We start from the raw sequence: 23450 nt of genomic DNA on the forward strand, positions 1-23450 counted from the left end.
TTGACTTTTTGTTAAAAGGTGATTTGACTCATAAATATATGAAACGAAAGGCGTAGTCCCTCCAGATTGAATAGCTTAATTAAGAGAATTTATATAATAATAATAATTAAGTTCAGGGACTACAAGAGTAATTTACCAAACCTTAATTAGGTAAAAGTAATATATATTTTTTAACAGAAAGGAATCAATTAAGCAAATCTCCGCAAGGAAATCAGCCATTTGCGCAAAAGGAGGTGACAAGGCTCACGAGAGCTAGAAAGCAATCTGACCAGAGCCAGCGCAAGAGACAGGACAGCAAACAGAGAGCCATATAGATCTTCTCTCTCTTAGGAATAAAAAAACAGGGATTTAATTGTATCGAAAGATTGCCACCTCTCAATAGCTAATCGAATCCCTTGGTTTCTGCCTTTTTCCTCAATTGCCATATATTCATATCCAATAATTCCCATTCTGTCCCGCATATCCAATCATTGGATTTTGGAATATAAAGATCCGTTTCTCTCTCTGGCGCAATACGAGGGAAGGAAGATCCTTTTCTTGCTTTTTGCTCTGAAGGTGTTCGTTGATGGTCATCTAAGCTCGTTTCTGTGCAGAACTCTCGGTTTCAATAATTTCACCAGGTAATCTTCTTTCTGTTTCTGTTTTTGTGTTTTCTTCAATTGTTTCCTCTGTTTGGTTACTGGCAAAGTCAATAAGAAACGTACAGCAATTGAACAAGCTGGAGTTCTCGTCATTTGCTGTCGTCTGTTAAATCGTATTTGCTCCATTCTTTTTTTATCGTTTTATTTTCCTTCTGTAGATTTCTTCTCAACCAAACAGAATAGTGTTTTGTTGTATAAATATTTATTGGTTACTTGGTTGCTGAGAAACGTTAAGTAAAAGGAAAATGAGAGTCCGAAGTCCGACTTTATTATTCTTTTTCCCTCCCAATAAGTTCAGTTTGCATCGGGACGCAAAAATTATCTGCTTAATTTCGAGTTTCGAATGTATTTTCGTTCTCTGTTCCGAGTTCTCTACGCAGCCAAATAAAGTAGTATAGCTCGTAAATCGCAAGCGCCGTGCCAGTTCAGTTTCTAAAAGTGAATATTTTAGCTATTTTGGCTGTTGTCAATAAATTATTAGTAAATACTAGTGTTTTTTGTCCGTAGAATTTGAGGAAAAAAAATGGAAGCTTATAGAGTTGATATGCGGATGCCTGAAACTGGATACTTGCATAGTGACCCGGTGGCCGGATTGGTCAAATTAGCTAAAGTGTTAAGCACGGCTTTGCAGATACAGTTTATTATTAGTTAAAAGGAGACATTTATATGAAAAAGTCAAATGCCTTCTACATAGTCTAATACACATGTAAGTGAAGATTTATGTTAAAAGTTGGTGAAAGTAATCGTATGGAAATAATGCAATTCTTTAACCCTCAGTTTATATGGGAAATTCATCTTAGTCTCTTGGTCTTTTTCCTCTTCCTAGATATTCTCCATGCAATATGGGTGATGCGGCAGTAACAGTTTAGGAAGTTTTGGCGTTAGTGTGAGTTAGCTGTGGGTTTTATCAGTTGGGCTTTGGGGATGAGAGAAGTGTAATGTTGCCAACTTTGCTGGGTGAATGTAAATCTAGTTAATGTATTGTGAATGGCTACTTCTCAATGTGTTCTTCGCTTTATGGTTTTTGCTGGCTGGAAAATGCAAATTTTCCTTTTTCCCGCCTCCAAAAAGAGGCTTTCTTGTAAATAGTTTATCTTGCTATTCCCATCTGGAGTTCTAGACTAGTGGAAGACTTGTAGCTATGGGGCATATTTGCTATCAGATAACTGCAATTACAGAATCTAGTAATGGAGTATGATGTAATATGTGCCTCCCAGAACATATTTCCACTTCTTTTCGTGACTGATACAAATGTTACTTGGCATTACCAATGTCCTCTGTGTAGTTTTCATTGTTTGTGTTGGTGTCATATCGCATTACATTTGTAAAGTAATTCTTATATTCTTTTTTCCCAGCATAGCTGTGAATATTTAAGCTATATAATAATAATATCGTTATATCCTCAAACATCTGATTTTGTCAACATAGTTTGTGTGACTTGTGTTCAGATTATATGTCTATTTGCTCTGATATGAGTGTATGACAAAAGGTTACGAGTATATCCATTATGGTTTCATTTTCAAGTGTGTTTTTAAGGCTTAACAAAGCAGTAGGCTTATGGCAGATTTCATGGCAGTCCATGATACCGTTGTTATATGGCTTAACTGAATGCCAATTTTTGGTGATATTGATGTGCCTTTGATACACATTTCTTGCAATTTTTTCTTATTGCAGAAGATGGTTGCCTTTGGGAAAAAGTTGAAGGAACGACAAATTCAAGAATGGCAAGGGTATGTTTCATATATCAATGAATATCTAACATATACTGCTTACTCTTGAGCATTTTTTAATATTAGCATAGTGACATAAAACATAAATGCTTTGACGGGCATTACTTGGCGAAAAGCATCTTGTAGTTTAATAGTTTTACCTAATTTTGTTAAATACTTCTTATTTGGATGGTTAGTATGCAGAGGTGCATATGAATAAGCTGTACGACAGATGCACTTGTATTGTTCTGAATCATTATTATTGCTTTTATTGCAAGCTTTATGATCGAACACGATCAAATTTTCAAGTGCCTTTGGGCTATACTAGTAATGCGTTCTCTTATTCTCCTTTGAGGTTACTATTTTAGATTTTAAATTTCCTTATACATTTGTTTTACTTCAGATATTACATTAACTATAAGTTGATGAAGAAGAAAGTGAGACAATATGCTCAACAAATTGAAGTTGGAACACTAGATCGCAGACACGTTCTCAAGGATTTCTCAAGGATGCTAGACAATCAGGTAATTGGAGTTATGTATGAATGGGCTTATCTTATCTGTGTGCAATCAGGTGTTCTTCTCTTATATTCTGTTGAAAGAGATAAGATGGAATTGATTAAGAATCCTGAGCGGAAAATATTGGGCAGATGTCCGCAGAGGTATTAAGTTGCATGGCTGTGTGCATAAATACTTATATATAACAGCATGTGTATGCAAATTGTCTTTGTTTTTATGTGGGTGAATATGCTTGTGTTTCAACAATCACTTCTCAATTGTGTATCAATGCAAAAACATTGAGGCACATTTGAGATTCTTCATGAGATTTTCATAAAAATTTCAAGTTGAATCATAACTTGAGTTTGAATATGGAATCATGTTAAAGTATTCTTGTAATAACAATTTATAGATTCATTCATGTTAAATTATTTCTTGTAATAACAATTTCAGATTGAGAAGATTGTCCTTTTTCTCTTGGAACAACAAGGGCTACTTGCAAGTAGGATTGCCAAACTTAATGAACAGCAGGAGGCTTTAGAGCAACAGCCAGATATAGCTCAGATAACCCAATTACGAGAAGCCTATAGAGAGGCAGGACAAGATTTGTTAAAGCTTCTCTTTTTTGTTGAGATAAATGCTATTGGTCTGCGTAAGATACTGAAGAAGTTTGATAAACGCTTTGGATATAGATTCACTGATTACTATGTCAAAACCCGTGCTAATCATCCTTATTCCCTTCTGCAGCAAGTGTTTAAGCATGTGGTAATTTGGAATTTTTTAATAGTGTTTGAAATATAGTTATATGTTAGTGACTTTTTACTGAACAATACTGAAATTTGCAGGGTTTAGGAGCTGTTATTGGAGCCATATCTCGCAATCTTCATGAACTTCAGGAACATCAGGGAAGCTACTTATCCATCTATGATCAGCCTGCTCTTCCCTTTCAGGTCTTTGTTAGTTTTAATCCACATACAATTTTGTATTATGGTTTTTCTTCAACGTTCATTCTTTAAGTTTCCTAGAACCTTGTTGGAGTTGATGTGCTGTCATTAATTTGTGGACTTGTGTTTTTTTGTTGTTAATCTGCAGGATCCTGTTGTTGATTCATTGAAAGCAGCCGTAGACAGGCTCAGTCACTCAACAAACTTCCTTAACTTTTTGGCACAACATGCACTCATCATGCAAGAAGAGCTACCTACTACTACTGAGGAACGTGCTGATGATCAAAAATACCATTTTATGTCACTTACCTTGAACTTAGTGAACACATTTCTTTATATGGTCAACACATATATAATTGTGCCCACAGCAGATGACTACTCAACAATGCTTGGAGCTCCAGCAACAGTTTGTGGTGTTGTGATTGGGGCAATGGCTGTTGCACAGGTGTTTTCTTCTGTGTATTTTAGTGCTTGGTCAAATAAATCGTATTTCAGACCTCTAGTATTCAGCAGTGTTGTTCTTCTTGTGGGAAATGTTATGTATGCAATGGCACTTGATTGTCGGTCAATAACACTTCTTTTAGTTGGCCGTCTATTCTGCGGGTAAGCAATTTTCTTCCTCTTCAAATTTTCATGTCAATTTAAACTTGAGAATAGTTTTCAGCATGTGGTTTCTAGTTAATTTTCCCTAAGATATAATCCTATTTATAACTTACTAGAAAAATCATATATTAAGCAATTTGAATTTATTGGAAATTTAATATGAAGCTTTGAGGTTCTTAAATGGCATAGGTAGTTTACTGGATTAGCTAGACAGTTGAAACTAGTTCTTAGTTGTTTGATACAGCTTGAAGCTCATCTTGCATGTGCTAAAATATTGCAGGAAAGATCAATTAACTTCATGTTAGATGGGGAAAATTCATAGAGAACATGATATTTGTATCTCATCCTATAGGTTGACCTAGTCATGCTTTATGCAATGCAGATTTGGTTCTGCTAGAGCTGTTAATCGGCGTTACATCAGTGATTGTGTGCCACTTAGAATTCGCATGCAAGCATCAGCAGGTTTTGTTAGTGCTAGTGCTCTTGGAATGGCTTGCGGTCCCGCTCTTGCTGGCTTGCTTCAAACTAATTTTAAAATTTACAAGTTTACATTCAACCAAGTCACTTTGCCTGGCTGGGTTATGGCAGTGGGTTGGCTTATATATCTCATACTGTTATGGATCACTTTTAGAGAACCATCTCATGAGACTGAAGATAACAATGTATCACAGGATAATGCTGGTATGCTGACTCTTTTTGCTACTCAAGTAAAAATTTCATTTTCAGGAATACTACTTATTTGGGAAAGTTGTTGATGATGGTGTGACCAGAATTTTTTTTTTCTGAACCACATTAATGCTCCTGCTGCTATTTTACCTAAATTAATAATTTCCATCGACATTATCAAAATATTTTCATCAACGATGAAAAATCTAAATTGTTTCTTCTAATGACAGGACCAGGGGAAAATGATGTGCTTGAGAGGGGTCTTAAACAACCATTACTGTTGAGTTCCGAAGGCAAGCAAGAGGATGAAAATGGTGATGGAGAATGTGATGAGAGTGAAGAAGCTCCTGAAGAATCTCGACGACCTGCCACTTCAATTGTTTCAGCATACAGGCTACTCACGCCTTCTGTAAAGGTATATGAATGTTCAGATCTTGCTACTTGATCAAGTCACAGTTACCGAGGAATAGAACTTTATACAGCACTTGTGTCGCATCGGCATAGGTGCTGGTTCCTACTAGAAAATAAATTGTCAATGCAATCAGCACTAATTTCTCTAATGAGCACAAAATTATTGCTCAAACAGGTAAGTTGCTTCATGATGGACTTCAGGTCAGTTCAAGGCACAAGTAACTTGTGTCCTAAGCTCCTACTTCTAAGCTGGCATGTAAGCTTAAGACTCACTTGTGTTGTGAGATTCCTTTATGGTGAAGTACTGATCATCAAGTAAACTAGAACAAGCAGAAACAGAGAACAGAATGTGTGCAACCAAAATTTTCTCAGCTTTATGCACTGTTTACATGGTTATATGTGGCCAACCAAGTCTAATTTATTTATATGATGTTTACATGATTGCTTATCTAAATGTCTTTATTGTCATCAGGTTCAGTTGTTGATCTATTTCATGCTAAAATATGCCATGGAGATTTTACTCTCCGAATCTAGCGTCATTACCACCTATTACTTTGGTTGGTCAACAAGCACAGTGGCAATTTTTCTTGCATGTCTAGGTCTAACGGTTCTGCCAGTAAATATTATTGTTGGAAGCTACATAAGCAACATGTTTGAAGACAGGTAAATCTTCATATGGGAATGCAATCGTGCTTGTTCTATTGTTTCATGTTTCCTTGTCATGTAAAGCTTTGTGATTTTTTTGTGATATCCAACTAAAATATTTCCCTTTTAATCTCTCTGCAGGCAAATTTTATTGGCATCAGAAATTATGGTTTGCCTAGGAGTACTCTTGAGCTTCAAATTTGTAAATGCATACACTGTTCCACAATATGTCTGCTCAGGATTAATCATGTTTGTATCTGCCGAAGTACTTGAAGGTGAGAAATTATTCAATTCATAATTTTGCACATAATGATGAATTTTATGATAACAAGGGATGTTTTCTCCTGGAGATTAAAAAGAGGAGAAAGGAGCTAGCTTGCATATAACTTGCACCTGTAAAATAAGTCCATCAATGCTGTTCTCACTTTGAAGATTTGTTACGCATCACTTCATGATATCATTCATGATCAAGTCAGAACAAAAGTTGTTCTGACTACACAATCTTAAAAAAATTAAACGGCATCTGTTGACACAAGATACAGCAGAGAGATTATATTTATATTGCCTTTTTGTAAGAGATTACAGCAGGATCTATAGGTTAATTTTGGTAACTGAGTTTTGTATAAATATTTTCTACAGGCGTGAATTTGTCTCTGTTATCTCGAGTGATGTCATCCAGGCTTTCCCGTGGAACCTACAATGGTGGACTACTCTCAACTGAAGCCGGGACGATAGCTCGTGTAATTGCTGATGCCACAATAACCCTGGCTGGGTACTTAGGCCAGAGTAGGCTCCTGAATGCCACCCTTATTCCTTCGCTCTTCATTTCTGTAGCCTCCATCATTGCCACCTGTTTCACCTACAATTCACTCTATTGATTCGTAAGTGTACAAATTGTCATTTGATTAGTGTAGTATTTTTCATTTTTTTGTTAATATTTTCTTGTATCAATATTCCAATATTGTAAGATACAAGTTCATTCATTGTCCTATTCGATTGGAATTTAGTACAGTTTAAGGCTTCTGCTGTGGAGGATTTTAATTTTTCAATTTCCTGGAATCTCTTGGAATTTCCGAGTTTCTACCAGAAATAATAAGGGAGTTGGACTTTTATTTTATTTTTTATTCTTTTCTTTTCTTTTTTTTTTTTATTTTTTTTTCTAGAAGAGATAAAACACAAACGATGCCGAACTGGGCCTCCAACAGCAAGACCCTTCCTGACAAGCTAAACCTCTGAGCCAGAAAAGCAAAATCACAAACCAGACAAAACACAGAGGTCTTATAATCACTTTTCTATAATGAAACTTGTAATTATAACTTTTTATATATTAAGTAAATATTACAATGATAGTAAATTAATTATATTGTAATAAACATGTTAAACAATTTTAGAAGTAAGATGAGTTTTTAAATACATTTTAGTTTTCAAATTGTTTAACATGTTTATTGCAATATAATTATGAAAGATGTGCAAATTTTTTTAATGCTTTGAATTAAAAAATAATTTATTATCTTTAACTGGTGAATGTATTTTTCATGTTTTTTATAAAAACAAATCTACTTTTCAAAATAAAAGGCTAGGGTATACGATTTCATTCTGGGGTTTGAGTTTTATTTAAAAATTAGAACTGAGTTGAAATTGTGATATTATTTCAATTCGGTTTAGTATGATTCTTATGTAATTTTTGTAATGAAAAATCATATTTAAATTATTATTTAAGTTTTAAAGTTGGTTTTAATATACAAATTTTATATATATATCATCTGTATTTAATTACTTTTTAATTATATAATGTTTATTGTAGGATTTATATTAGTAATAAAATAATTATAAATATTATAAATATAATATAAACTAAATAGCATAAAAATTAAACAGCCCAAGGATTTATATAAAAATATTAAAAAATTTAATTTTATAAAATAAAAATATTTTAATGAAATAATTTTAGAATAAAAATTAACTAATAAATTTTCTAAATATATTGATATCTAATGGTAATTTTCTCTATTTTATGTAAAGTGCCTATGGCCCTTGCCTGGTTCCACCCTTGGCGACGGATCCTAAACGGGGTAAGCAAGAACCTTCACTTCCCTAAAATTTTTTAATTTTTAAATAAGGGTAAGTTTGAATTTAATTTAGCAAGTTGGTTTTCTTTTTATTAATCTAATTAAATAAAAATTTAATAAATTAAAATTCTATTTTTTATTATATTTAATTCTAATTAAATTATAATTAATTTAGAGTAATTACATTAAATTTAAATTTACTAAATGTATATTTTCCTTCCACTAAATATAAATATAAATGTTGTTTCAATAAATATTTTATCCTCCTAATGTAAATTCTATTTCAGTTTTCCTAAATGTAAATGATGTATCTATCAATCGATTGATTATTTTATACAATGATTTTTTTCGCATTTAAAATTAATTTTGTAAAATTTCACAAGACAACATTTGATTTCTCCCATTTAAGCCTAGAAAGCTTAATTCTTACCAAAAAAAAAAAATTACAAGCTTAATTATGTTTTCTATTTCACCTTCACATTTTTTTTTCTCCATCTCTTTTTATAAATTATTTATTTTTTCCTTGTCAATGCAATTTGAAATAATAATTTTATATTTTATTATTGCACAAATATATGATTCTTTAAAAAAAAAATTTTATTATTGTGCATATATATGATTCTCTTGGAAAAAAAAACTACAAGAGTCCTACAAAACTAATTCCACATGATTGATTGTACAAAATACTAAAAGATTCTTTTACACTCTCATGTCTAAATTTTATAACAAGAAAAATATTGTGGTTAGCTTCCTCAAAATTTTCTTGGACAAAGAAAAGGAAAGGAAAAAAAATGCTAAATTACAAATGTGCCTCCATTGTTGCTGGGCACTGAAACTAGATCGAGAATGGTGATTGCTTCATCAACCACAGGCAAAGACATAACAAACAGATTGAAGAAATAAAGAAGACCACCGTTGTCGAGCAAAATTGTACCTAGAGCCTTCCAAAGACGAAGAAAGAGGTGCTAAGGACGTTGAAAGTGCATGCATAGACAGAGTCCATGAAAGCAGGGGGCACCAATTGTCACCGAAGTAGAAGAAGGAACTTATGTACAATCCAGTCAAGTATCCACTGCCAGGGTCAAGAGAGAAAACCCCTGTCAAAGCCGGTGGAATGAAGGAGATGGAAAGGTGGCTATCTCGTCGAGCTCAAAGCATCCGCTCCTCCGAACACTCTCCCACTCCCACCACTGGAAAAAATCTTGAAGCCCATAGCAAGAAAACCTTTAAATATGCAAAAACCCACAACAAAAACAAAAAGAAAAATGAAAACAAAGCATTGGCAACCATAAACAACCTCCTATAAAACGCCGTTAACACTAATCAAACCAAAAACTGATATTTACACCTCCACCCGACTAGGGAGGGAAATCCATAATTAGGCGGAGGTAGGTCTCCCTCCACATAGAGGGGCAAAGAAAACCTCCAAAGAAGGCAAAGACTCAGGGGTCCTAGAAAGGGTGAAATCAAATACCTCAAAGAGAAAAACTCTTTCTCTAGGAGAAGAGAGAGACAGAACCACGCAAGAATGTGTGAAAAAATTTAGGGTAGGGCGATTTGCAGTTGTGCTGAATTGGGAGCATTAAGTCTTGATGCCTAACTGTCTTCGTGCTTCTCATCTTCTTTAGGAGACTTTTTTAGTCCAATTAATTAAGTTGCCATATAATTTATTTCGCAGCTTTCTTGTTTAATTTTGGGTGGTGAAAGGAACATATGCATCTATAAATTAACTAAGAGTGCAGCCACCTCAAGCATTTTCTTCATTTCTTGAATCTTTGTGAGCATTACAAGCCTAATCATTATCTCCTTATGTATGTATGATCATGAAATTAATCTTTGTACCAACAGAAGGTATAGCCATCGAGATTGTTGAGTCTCTAATTTTTTATATTATATAGCGAAAGCACGAGTCGTCTTCTTTTACGTACAACAATTCATTTTGGAAAATGGATCTTATCGAGTTGTCCAGATTCTCGGCTTGCTTCTTTTGTTCAACTTTTCCTTTTTCATGGCTTCTCTAATCTAATAATAAAGGTACTTAATTATCAAAATATTTTCTTTGCACTTTGTTTATTACTAGACACTCCTTCGCCTCCTTTATTAGATTAACTTTTTTGCATGAAATTGAAGTGATATCTTCTTGAGATTTATACATACAATTGGCTTAGATCACTTGCTATTAGTCTTCAACCTTGTTTCTTTTCTGTTAAATTTATGTGTCAGTTGTTGAAGATATGATATGATTTTGGATGGGATGTTGAAACATATTTGAAGAACTCAAGCTTTTTTTAATTTTAAATTTTATTGTGATGGGTGTTGAATCCATTAAAAATAATTTAATACTTTTTTCAACAATTATGAACAGTAAATATAGTAAGTAGGGTCGAATCTATAGAAAATGGGTTAACCACTGTAATTTTTATTTTATGAGGGCAGATGTGGAAGAAGGTGAATGGCGCTCTTACGACCTGCTTATGACCAATCTGATCAATTTAATGATATGTTCAACTTATCGATTTGATGACCTTTCGCTTTGTTGACCGACCTATTAGAGAACCGACATGCTCTCATATTGATAAAGGACTATCTTGACATTGACCGGATGCTTGATTGGCTTTCGACCTAATCATTTGACAAACAGTAAATCGGACTGTCCGACCTCTTGGTGACTTCCCTGACGTGACGACTTATTGAGTACATGACTTGATGACCTGATGACCAGAAGACCTAACGTTCAACTTGTTGACACATGTTCTTAAAGACTTGTCTGCCAACCTATCAAGCGTCTGACTGTTCGACCTTATGCCTGATTTCAAAACAAAACAAACTAAATTGTAAATATAAAAGTGGGGGTTTTGATTGAGAAGATTTAGTTGGAAGTAAAAGTAAACTAATAAAAAAATAAATAATTAAGGAGATTAATTAGAGTAAGAAAATATCTAGTTTTAGTTTCAGGAGTATCTCAGTATGAATTCTCTGGATTGATTATAGATGCAATATCTGACTGTTCAACTTTATGCCTAACTTAAAAACAAAACAAGCTAAACTGTAAATATAAAATTGGGGTTTTTGATTGAGAAGAATTAGCCGGAAGTAAAAGTAAACTAATAAAAAATAAATAATTAAGGAGATTAATCAGAGTAAGAAAATATCTAGTTTTAGTTTTAGGAGTATCTCAGTGTGAATTCTCTGGATTGATTATAAATGCAAGGGTGTCTGACCTCAACTTCTGATCAGTTAATTATAACGGTTGATATGGTCTAACAACATAATCTTCCCTTAGATAAAACACTAAAAAGGATCAGCTCACTAATTAATTCGTAATTATCAAACAAACCACATAATTAACAATTTAATAATAGCATTAAAAATTAGAACGATCTAACCAAAAAACTTACTCATCCGAATACGTTATTCCACAATAATCCTCCGTTTACAAGGGAGAAGTTTACAACATATTATTTCATAAATTCTTCCTTTGGCATAAATTATTTTACAAGAGAAAATTTAAATAAATTTTTATGAAATTTTATTATAAGATTTCAATGCAAAATTTTTTAAGTTAAAAGAAATTAAATTATTTTATTTTAAAAAAAATAATTTAAAAAATAAATCAATTAAATTCATTTATTACGAAATTATTAATTTCAAAAGGAGGGAAGAAGAAATTCTCAAATAAAATTTATCGGTTCAAACTCAATTAAAAAAATAAAAGAGAATTATGATCCCAAAGATAGGGTTAGATTGATCAATTAGTTGAATTTCATCAACTGGGGAAAGCAAAGGAAATAAAGGACACATAATTTCAAAAACTCCTCAAGGCCAAACAATAAATAAATAAATAAAATATTAAAGCAGATGAGAGAGGGAGAGAATATGACAAAGGATATACCCGGAGGCCCAGACTTTGCTGCTGCCACCTTGACTTGAGTAAAAGAAGGCATCTCCTTCTTCATCACTGCTTTTTCTCTTCCCTCTTCTCTTCACCACTTCCACTCCAAAACATTCATACACAAAGTAATAAAGACAGAAAGAGAAAGATGGGAAGAAGAAGAAAAAATAAATATATACAGGAGCTAGCCTTGTGTCTAAATCAGGCCAAGTAGAATCTATCAAATACGATTTGAAGCATTTATCATATAAAAGAGAAAAGGCAATATTACTTTGCAATTCCATGGAATGCGTAGAAAGCAGGCACCAAAAATGGATATCCACAAGGCATATGCTCTTTCTTCCAGCAGCTTCCCCTATAAAGCTCCTGCTGCGCTGCCTGCTTCTCTGTGTGCAAGCTACAAGATCATCCATAGGCCAGTGGATCGAGATTAAGTGAACTAGTTGTAGGGCTTCTCTCCTCTGGCACGATCATCACTAATAGATTCCAACTTGGTTTCTCTATTTTTTGATGATCCGCCAAAGGAGAGTTGCCCTTTAACTTCTTCAACTTAATATATATATATATCTCATGCCAAAGGTAAGCAAGCTCAATATATGATTGTCTCTTTAATATACGTAAAATTTTGTTGCTTAATGTCTTATCCATGGCCATTGTATGATATCACTAGGCGATATATGTGGATTTCATTCGTCAAAAGAGAAGACTTCATTATATAATTGGAACTTGGGTAGGATTAAATAATAAAATTAGGGAATTAAACAATTAAATAATACGATATTATCGTAAACCCTGAAATCTATTCCGACATTAGGAGCTTGATAAAAAGGAAAGGAATTTTATACTAATAGACCAGATCTTGCTCTTTTTTATTCTTGTACTGAGTTCAAAGCAGTCAATGACATGTTGCGTCTTGATTGCAAGAATCGACCACTTGGGTAAGATTGTTTTCTATGTTTTGTTTTGAAAATGCGATCGACTGGTTTGATGTTTTGATTAGATGTATGAATTTAATTTTCTTTTCCTCTTGTACTGCACTCTCCATATTTTTTCTCTAGTGTACGGGATAACGTTCGGACTAGATCAATAATCATGCTAATTTTTTCTAGATTTTTATTAATAAAACTTATGCTTATAAAAGAATCATTAATTAAAATTAGAAGATAATTTATTGCATTTTTTTTATGTGAATGCTGAAGTTACTCTCTTTTTGCATGTTCTTTCGTTCAAATTGATTTATGATAAATTAGATCATTGATTGGCTGCATCCAATTGATACAATCTCGGATATACAGTTATTGTCCCTAATTAAAATCCAGAAATGCAATCATTTGATTTAATTTATCAATTGTCTGCTAAGAGTGTCTAGTATTGATCTCTATCTGGTTTCATAGCTATGACATGGATTATTGTTTCAGTGATATTAATATTGAAGCAGTCTCAAATTCAAGGAAGTTTCAGAAAAGGATTGAATGTAAAGGAAAGAAATAGAATAGAAAGAAGATGAATTTTACTAGGGAGTTCTAAAAATGTTAAGTTATAGTTTTTAGCATGAGAAAGTTAAGTTTCTTCTTCTTACCGGTTTGAGTTTAAATAAATCGTTTAAAATTATCAATTTCATGATGTGAACAAATTTGAAATAAATTTTATAATGAATTCGAAAACAAATTAATAAAATTATTCACCGTGTCTAGCTAGATAACTCAATGTATATTAGTTCTATTATTTAGAGAAAATTTTAAAATTTTGTGTTTATAAATATTATTTTGTATTAGAGTTTAATGTTCTCCTCAATTTTTTTTTATTTAATGTTTCAAATTTTAAATCGGATGTATTAGAGAGATTTGTTGGCCTGAATTAGATTTTATTAAATTTTTAATTAAATAATTTGTTTCAAAAAAAAGTTATAAATTTCATTCTTTTTTTATCCCATTTTTGCTAATCCATTTTATATTATTATTTTATATTTTATATCTTCATTTTATTTTATAATTGAAATTGATAATTATATGTAGATGGTTTTATTAATTAAGTTTTTATTTTTGTTATTGATGGATAAAAAATTATAGAAATTTCTAACGATATATGCTTTGTTTTTGTAATTATAGACGTGTTGAAATTTTTTATAAGAAAAAACTTTATAATTTCACAAAATTTTAGTTAGATTATTACTTTTGTAGCTATGCTCCGAGTGAATTGTGAACTTAGTACAATTTTTAAATAAAATTTTAATTTAATAATTAGGAAGTTAATATAAAATAAAATTATTGATCTGTATTTTATGAAGAGAGACCGTTATTAAAATTCAGAAATTATCGTTTTAACTCCAATTAAAGTGGCCATCCTTTATCATTAAGGGAAAAAAAAAAGCCTCCGATCAGTGGTTCTAACAATAATCATTAAAAAACAAAGACGATATCTTTGTTTAATCATTAAAAAATAAAGACGATATCTTTGTTTGTTCATTTGAATGAGGAGGCCATCTTTTGAACTTTATGAACGAGATCTGACACTACAAAATAAAAATGGATCTTAGTAATAGATAATATCAGTTTCTGAATAATAACGGATTAGTCATGAATATTAGTATAGGAAACAAATTAGTAACGGATTATTAAATCCGTTACTATTCTGTAACCAATGTTTGGAACGGATATGCATCTATTACTTAATAATTTTAATTTTTATTATATAGTAATGTATATCCAAATTCGTTATTTAATAGTTTTAATTTTCATTATATAGTAATGAATATCCAAATTCGTTACTGAAATGCAATTTGTTAACGTATTTTAATAATGGATTATAATATCCGTTGCTAACTTATATGTTAGTAACGGATTACATCCGTTATTAAAGTTAAATTTCTAACTTAAACATTTCCCTCTTTTTCCTCCCATGATTCATATAATTTCTGAGCTCTGCAAACAAAATTTCTAGTTCTCTCTCCATTGATCCCAACTTTCCTCCTAGACCAGTTGATGTCATTGCCCGAAGTTATCATTGTCGATACTTTGCCATCTCTTTCTTCCCTCCCTTCAGTACATCATCGTCTTCTTCTCACAGATTGGGATAAATCAATAGAGAGAGTATTGAAGAGGTATGAACCTAAAATTTAATCTATAAAACTGTAATATGTTTTGATGGTATTGGATTTGGATGGAGATAAACTCTGAAATCTGATATTTGAAACTCTCAATCGCAATGGCCAGGCCAGGTCCCTTAGAGATCGCGTTCTTCTCTAGCTCTTTGTAATTGATTCTCAAATTTTACTTCTTCTTTGGTCTGTCTATAAAGATAAGGGTATTAGGATTTTTCTTTTTTGTTGTTTTAAGATTCTTACTTTCGCTTCTCCTTGATTTTATGCGTGCATTTAATTTTATTTGATTTGATTTTTTATGTTGTAATTGTTGTGGGTTTTAATTTCTTGAGGTTAAGAGCTATGAATTGAATCGATTGGATCAATAGATTTGGTTTCATGTCACTATCAACTTCTTCTAGTTTTAACAAAAGGACTGTTAAATTCTATGGGCAACTTTCATGAATTTGATCAACATACGAGTTTCTCTCTCTAACTTTTAAAGAGAGAAGCTTTCCTATCTCTATTCTCCTCGGGGTTTCTGGCGACCTTACTGTCGTTTTGAGGTCTAGGAAGGTACATCTTTGGCTGGAGAGTGGTTTCCCTCTCCATCTTTGGTTTGGGTGCAAAGGTGTTGGTTTGCAGATCTGCGAGCTTTGTTGAGAGGGGAATATGAAGATCTGTTCTGACTTTTGAGTGATCCCTTTGGCTCCGTTGAAATTAGCTTCATTAGTTTATGAGAGAATGAGAAGCTTACAAGTTCTATGATGCTTCACCATCTTGAGATTATAGGAAGAAAACTGTTTTTATTTTCTTACCTCTTGTGTAGTAAGTTACAGAGTTTATATAGTACATGATATGAATAATTAGACCTTTGATTGAGCCCTCAATTATGTCCTAGAATCGTGCTATGCTAAATATGGTAAGATTTGATCACTGACTGATTTACAATCATGACAGAGGATTCTTTCCAACAACTGATTGATTTACAATCATGGCAGAGGATTCTTTCCAACACTCACACCCCCTCAAGTTGGTTCATGTGGATCTAGCATACCCAACTTGCCCAAAACCTCATGGAATATTCGTCCAGCTACTGCTTTGGTTAGGATGTCCGCCCATTGATCCTCTGATCGAACAAACGGTAAAGATATCAGACCACTGTCCAACTTTTCTTTGATGAAATGTCGGTCTATTTCAACATGTTTTGTTTGATCATGCTGAACTGGATTTTCAGAAATGCTTATTGCCGCCTTGTTGTCACAACGGAGTTCAGCTGCATCCTTTGATGGAAATCCAAGCTCAAACATCAACTTTCTGATCCATAGGAGTTCTGCCAATCCTTTTGCTATTCCCCTGAATTCTGCTTCAGCACTTGACAGTGCCACCACCTTCTGTTTCTTACTTTTCCACGTTACCAAATTTCCTCCGACAAAGGTAAAGTATCCTGAAGTAGATCGTCTGTCAGAGAGATCTCCTGCCCAACTTGCGTCCGTATATCCACTGATACTGAAATGACCATTCTTTTTGAACAACATGCCCATCCCAGCTGTTCCTTTCAGATATCGAACGATTCTTAATGCTGCCTCCATATGGTCTTGTTTTGGATCATGCATGAACTGACTTACCAAACTCATAGCATATGCCACGTCTGGTCTGGTGTGTGATAAATAAATCAGTTTTCCTACCGGTCTCTGGTACCTCCCCCTGTCTGTGGGTCCTTCTTTTGAGTCCTTGCCCAACTCGTGATTGACCATTACCGGAGTATCGATTGGTTTGCAATCTATCATTCCTGTTTCAGTTAACAGATCAAGAATGTACTTTCTCTGTGATATTAGAATTCCCTGGTTTGATCTGAGAACTTCGATTCCAAGAAAATATTTTAGCATCCCCAGGTCTTTCATCTCAAATTCTTGGAATAAGTTGTCCCTCAATTGTTTGATTTCGTCCACATCATCTCCAGTTATAATCATGTCATCCACGTATATAATCAAACACGTGATCTTCCTTCCTTGCCTCTTCAAGAATAGAGTGTGATCGGAGTTACTCTGTCGATATCCATTTTTCTTCATTGCTTGAGTAAATCTCCCAAACCATGCTCTGGGTGACTGTTTCAACCCATACAAGGCTCGCCTCAATCGACACACTTCTCCCCTTCTATACCCACTCATGAACCCTGGTGGAGCATCCATGTATACTTCCTCCTCCAGATCACCATGTAAGAAAGCATTTTTCACATTAAATTGGTGAAGTGGCCAGTCTAGGTTTGCAGCTAGAGAGAATAGGACCCGTATTGTATCAATTTTTGCTACTGGAGAGAACGTTTCAGAATAGTCAACTCCATAAGTCTGAGTATATCCTTTTGCTACAAGTCTAGCTTTATATCTGTCCACCGTTCCGTCTGACTTATACTTTATGGTAAACACCCATTTGCATCCCACTGGTCGTTTTCCCTTGGGTAGCCAGCATTTTTCCCAGGTCTTGTTTTTCTCCAGGGCATCCATCTCGGTCTCCATCGCCTCAACCCATCTTTTGTCCTTCTGGGCCTCTGTGGCATCCTTTGGTATCCATTCTGAGCAAATGTTTTTCTGTAGGTTGACCAACTGAGGTGATAGTCTTTCTCCTCTGGTAACATTTGCCACAGGGTATCTGGACCTGGCTGCCTCGAATTCTGGATCATATCTCCTGGGTGGAATTCCTCTATTATTCCGAGGGGGTAGGACATATTGGCCTGTTTCAGAAACCTCAAGGGAAATGGGTTCAGTAGTAAGGTTATTAGAACCAGGGGAAAGTTCAGATTCACATACCTCAGTTGTGTGTTCCTCAAGATATTCTACGGTGTCAGGTTCTGGTTGTGACGTTGAGACCGAGGACTGTACTAGATGGTCAGTGTCTCCCAGTTCTGGTGTAGACTCAAGAAGAGAAGAATGATCAAGTTCTGGCCCCTCCTGACTAAGCCAATTTGGCAGTGGTGGTGATTGTGCCGTTGTCTCCCCCTCACTGCTAGTTGGCGAGGGAAAAAAATATTCCTCTTCCAGAAAAGTGCAGTCCATGGTAGTGAAGAGCCGTTTAGAGATTGGGTCAAAACACCGATAGCCCTTTTTATGGACACCATAACCAAAGAAAACACACTTAAGAGCACATGGATCAAGTTTAGTGCGGTGTGTTTTAGGAATGTGAACATAAACTGTACAACCAAAGATTTTAGGTGGAAGGTTGAGAAGGGAAGGGATGGTGTGATGAGAGGACAAGGTATGCAAGGGAGATTGGAAATTAAGGACGCGAGACGGAAGTCGATTGATGAGGTAAATGGATGTAGCAACTGCTTCAGACCAAAACTTAGGAGGAACTTGGGCTTCAAACATTAGGGCTCGGGCAGTCTCAAGGATATGTCGATTTTTCCTTTCAGCAACCCCATTTTGCTGTGGTGTATAAGGACAAGCAGTTTGGTGAAGGATGTTTGGAGATGGTTATTGACAAATTCCCCCCATTGTCAGATCGGAGGACTTGAATGGTCTTGTGAAATTGGGTTTTAATCATGCGGAAAAAATCACAGAATTTCTCAGCCACTTCACTTTTTTGTCTTAACAGGTAAACCCAAGTAACACGAGTGCAATCATCAATAAAAGTCACAAAGTATCTATAATCAGGGGAGACAGTTTCCGGGGCAGGCCCCCATACATCAGAGTGTATTATTGAGAAGGGAGTATCAGATTTATTTGTGGATATATGATAAGTGCTCTTATGACTCTTAGCAAGCACGCATGAAGAACAAACTGGAATGTCAATGGATTTAAACTCAGGAAACAAAGTACGAAGATAATCACTTGAGGGATGGCCGTAGCGCCGGTGCCAGAGCCATAACTGTCGGGTTGAGGACCCTTGAGCTAAATGAGCTGACCCAGTACTTGAGATCTCCTCCACATAGTACAATCCATCTTTCTCAGTACCACGGCCCAGTACCGTGCCCGTATGAATATCCTGCAAAACACAAAAATGAGGATACATGAGTACTCTGCAATTTAACTGTTTGGTGATCTGACTGACAGAGAGTAATTTGCAAGATAAGGAAGGTACATAGAGGCTGTTGGAGACATTTAAAGTGGGGGTTATAGAAATGGTACCACCACCGATGACCGGAAAAGAGCCACCGGTAGCGTTTAGAATATTGGATTTTGAGGGTGGGGCTGACACAACAAAATCTGAAGAATCATTAGTCATAGTGTCTGTGGCTCCTGAATCAAATATCCACCCACTAGTATTTTGTACCTTGTTAGAATTAAAACAAGCAGAGGCACATTTAGATTTATTTAAAGAGACAGGGGTAGAAAGGTCATTTGCCCTCCTTTCTAACCTTAAAATACCTCCTTTCCGATCATAAGGGACACCCGTGCCTCCTCCTTTCGCGGCTCCTTGTAGTGCCGTGATAAACATCTCCATCATCTTTGCTAAATTAAGAGTGAATTGGTTCACTGATTTCTGATTTCCATCTTGGCTATTCTGAATTAACTGGAATAGTTTTTGTGACAGGTCTGCTATTGGATCAATTATTGCCTGGGATTGGTCAACCGGGCTGGGGAGGTCGGCCATTGTTGTTTCGGTGAGAGAAAGAAGTTGGGAAGGGTATCTGGTAAAGGATTATTGCAGGATGGCTATATTTTTAGACCGAAACCTGCTTTGATACCATCTTGAGATTATAGGAAGAAAACTGTTTTTATTTTCTTACCTCTTGTGTAGTAAGTTACAGAGTTTATATAGTACATGATATGAACAATTAGACCTTTGATTGAGCCCTCAATTATGTCCTAGAATCGTGCTATGCTAAATATGGTAAGATTTGATCACTGACTGATTTACAATCATGACAGAGGATTCTTTCCAACAACTTATTGATTTACAATCATGGCAGATGATTCTTTCCAACACACCATATCATTATGGATAAATGAGGAAGGAGAAAAACTGAATCTCTTTTCATTGGTAAATGCAAGTAGATGAAACTATAATAGCAACAGAAATAGATGATGATGTGATGATGACGTGATGATGACCTAGATGTAGACAGTGAATAGAAGGTATAACATAATTGATATCTATTTTTACTTTCAGTTACTGAATATATATCTATTTTTACTTTATGTTACTAAATATGTATTACTACATGTGATTTATTTAATGTGAATTTATACAAGATGAGATGATGAGGACGTAGATCTTCATCACGGGGTCGAGGAGACCATGGTAGGGGTAGTGTCCACACAAGTGAATCACAAAATATCAATCAATATTCGGTACAACACACTGCTTTGATTCCTAGACCAAACCAGGGTGAGAGATCCACACAGGATACTGCATCATCCACTCCTGCTTCAGTGCACATATCTGCTATTGCCTCAACTCCCATTTATGTATGGCACCTATTGCATTGACAGTTGTATATGCATCTGCTTCTGGTAGTTGTGGACCTACAGGATACAAACCACATATTTCCCTAGCAAACTCAATGTGAATAAAATTTGTAAGTATTTTTAAATATGCATTTAATTTCTATGCTTATTTTAAAATAATTATTTTGTCAATTATTCTTTTACAGCATGCAGCCTTCTGATCCGATTGCTCGCGGATTACCTTGATCTTTAAGAAAAAGTTAGTAACAAATGGTTTTTGTTGGAAAAATATACCAAAAGAGGTTAAAGAATTCTATTGGTAAGAATTTAAGGTAATACAAATTTTGCTATGCATGTGAATAATTTTACTATGTATTATTTGTCACTAAATATGAGTAATTACAGAAACACTTCTTATGGGAGGATGCAATAGAGCAGCTTATGAAGATAGTTTGGAGGAAGAAAATCGTTGAGCGCTACCATAGCCTTATGTGTAGCATAAGGAATGGAAAGGAGAAGAGGTTATAATTGTCAGAATGAGTAATGGATGCATGGCAATCCGCTTGGAGTGTTGTTGAGTATCACAACAAATGCAAAAAATTTTCAAATAACAAAAAGAGTGAAACAGGTGGGCAAGGTGCTGGCCCATCAAGACATTGTGGGGGATTCATATCTCGGTATAGGCATCAATAACAGATGGTATGTAATATTCATTTTCACTTAATTTTTTTCAAATGCTTTAAATTTTATCCAATTTGTTATGAATTTATATTCAAATATGTTATTACTGTTTGTATTTAACTTGCAGCACGAAAGGCTAAGCGGAGATTCTCTATCTCATGAGTTATTTGAGGCTACTCATAAGAAGAAGGGTACCTCAGAATTTGTTGATACGTGCTCAAAAGTCATTCATGTGAAAAAATAAATAAATTTGTAATAAATTATTTGATTTATAATTTATACTGTTATATCACATGGTATTTATTTTTTAAATGACCGCTTTCTATCTTTAAAAGAGCAAGCATCATAGACAGATAATGACGGTACTGAGGCATCTCGGATTGATGAGACCTAGTTATACTTTGAGGCAGTGGGTGGAGAGAAAAAAATAATGGTGTACGGACTTGGATCACAAGCTTTAGTTTTCTTCCAAAACAAGTCTTCTGCTAATACATTTTTCACATCAGCTCAGCAAAATCAAGATCTTCATAATGAAATGGCTGATCTCATACGCGCTATAGGAACGTGAGAACAATGAACAGTTATTACATCAGATGCTTCAGGAGCGTGAGCAAAATGAACAAGTATTGTATGAGCAAAATGTACAGATTACCTTTGAGCTCTCACAGGTGAAGGATTTACTTATGTTGCTCGTGAGTCAAAGGCAATGTAGCCAACCTTCAGCTCCAACTACTGGTGAGGGAACTTCATCTGGACAGCCTCTTGATCAAGCAAATGAAGCTCACGATGATGACAAGGACACTATACATTTATAATTTCCTTTTTCATTACCCGTATGTACTAGGATAATAAATATTTTGTTAATTTTTTTAGTTTAAAATTGCTCAATTTGATACTTGGATATATGTTTGATTTGATTTATATTATATAAAATATTGGATTTAAGTTCATTCATGATATGCATGAGATTAGTTTTCATATTTATTATTGAGATGAGTTGTAATAGTTAAGCGTATTTGTAGGTTAAACTGTCTAGTCAGAGCATATAATTTGCAGTATTTTTTTGTAATTTTAGAAATAGTAACAGATTAGTAATGGATAAAATTGTTACTGTTCCTTCAAAAATAGTAATAGATTAGTAACAGACAAAATTATTACTGCTCCTTCAAAAACAGTAACAAATTTCTGTAATGGAAAAATTTGCTACTAAAGAAATTCGTTACCAAATCTAAATAAAAGGAAACCAAATTTAGTAATAGATTTTTTGTTACAAATCTATTATAAAAATAGTAACGGATTTTGTAATTCGTTACTAATGCATTAGCAACAAGGTTTGCTGTAATAAAATATTTTCATTACAAATCCATTATAAAAAGTATTTAATAACAAATTTTTAATAATTAATAACGAAAATTTTTGTTCCTAATCTGATAAAGTTTTGTAGTGTGAACACACTTGGATAAATGTTTTGATTTAGTGAAAGTTCTAGATAGTTTGATTTAATGAAAGTTCTCCAAAAATGTGTTTGGTTTATCAATGGAGTAAATACAGGTGATTAATGAGAGGCTTGATTGGATTCTTTGTTTGAAAATGTTAAAGTTTTTCTGCAAAAGATTAATGAACACACTTGGATAAATGTTTTGATTTAGTGAAAGTTCTAGATAGTTTGATTTAATGAAAGTTCTCCAAAAATGTGTTTGGTTTATCAATGGAGTAAATACAGGTGATTAATGAGAGGCTTGATTGGATTCTTTGTTTGAAAATGTTAAAGTTTTTCTGCAAAAGATTAAGTGGATTTCTCTTGTTGGTGGAAAAGATCGATCCCTTACTTATTCTTTACAAGAATATATATATATATATATATATATATATATATATATATATCCCGATCGGACTGTCACGTCACCGTCAATTCTTCTCGGAACGTCTCTTCTCTATCACTCGTCCCATCGTCAGGTCAAAAACTCTTTTTATCAGAAATTTTAAACGGTTTATTAATGGTCAACAACTGAGTAATAAATGCAGAGTCAGCTAACTCATACTCCATCAGTTAAAAACGTCACATTGATACTTTCCGTACATGCGTATTTAAGATCCTGATGTGGTACTAGCTTTGAGAGGTATGTTTCTTATACTGCTCGTGTTTCAACTGATTTGAAGCCCTTAACAACATGATATAACTTCTTAAAAGCCAATCTTATTATAACATGATCAAAATAGTTTACA

At 34.0% G+C, this 23450-nt stretch overlaps 1 protein-coding gene and 1 long non-coding RNA gene across 7 annotated transcripts; both read left to right on the top strand.

Annotated features, from left to right (window-relative positions):
* The first annotated feature begins 209 nt into the window (after positions 1-209).
* On the top strand, positions 210-7294 carry LOC110628139 (SPX domain-containing membrane protein At4g22990). Of its 5 annotated transcripts, XM_043955942.1 has the most exons (12): positions 214-620; positions 2316-2371; positions 2754-2874; positions 3301-3612; positions 3693-3797; positions 3940-4394; positions 4777-5075; positions 5285-5475; positions 5944-6134; positions 6258-6391; positions 6756-6997; positions 7280-7294. In XM_043955942.1, exons 2-11 carry the CDS (start codon positions 2319-2321, stop codon positions 6992-6994), a joined length of 2100 nt encoding a protein of 699 aa, XP_043811877.1. In that variant the 5' UTR covers positions 214-620; positions 2316-2318; the 3' UTR covers positions 6995-6997; positions 7280-7294. The 5 variants fall into 5 exon arrangements, 4 of the variants coding, with proteins under 4 accessions (XP_043811884.1, XP_043811877.1, XP_043811874.1 ...); XR_006350450.1 differs by lacking the exon at positions 7280-7294 and having other exon boundaries at positions 210-620; positions 5647-6134; positions 6756-6899; XM_043955939.1 differs by lacking the exon at positions 7280-7294 and having other exon boundaries at positions 6756-7233.
* Positions 7295-20084: 12790 nt separating this feature from the next.
* On the top strand, positions 20085-21407 carry LOC110623752. 2 transcript variants are annotated; one of them, XR_006350452.1, is made up of 4 exons: positions 20085-20674; positions 20750-20875; positions 20949-21242; positions 21352-21407. It is a non-coding gene; the product is annotated as an uncharacterized LOC110623752 (long non-coding RNA). The 2 variants fall into 2 exon arrangements; XR_006350451.1 differs by having other exon boundaries at positions 20750-20862.
* The last annotated feature ends 2043 nt before the right edge of the window (positions 21408-23450 follow it).

The sequence above is a fragment of the Manihot esculenta genome, chromosome 1 (assembly GCF_001659605.2).
Source record: "Manihot esculenta cultivar AM560-2 chromosome 1, M.esculenta_v8, whole genome shotgun sequence".
NCBI lineage: Eukaryota > Viridiplantae > Streptophyta > Magnoliopsida > Malpighiales > Euphorbiaceae > Manihot > Manihot esculenta.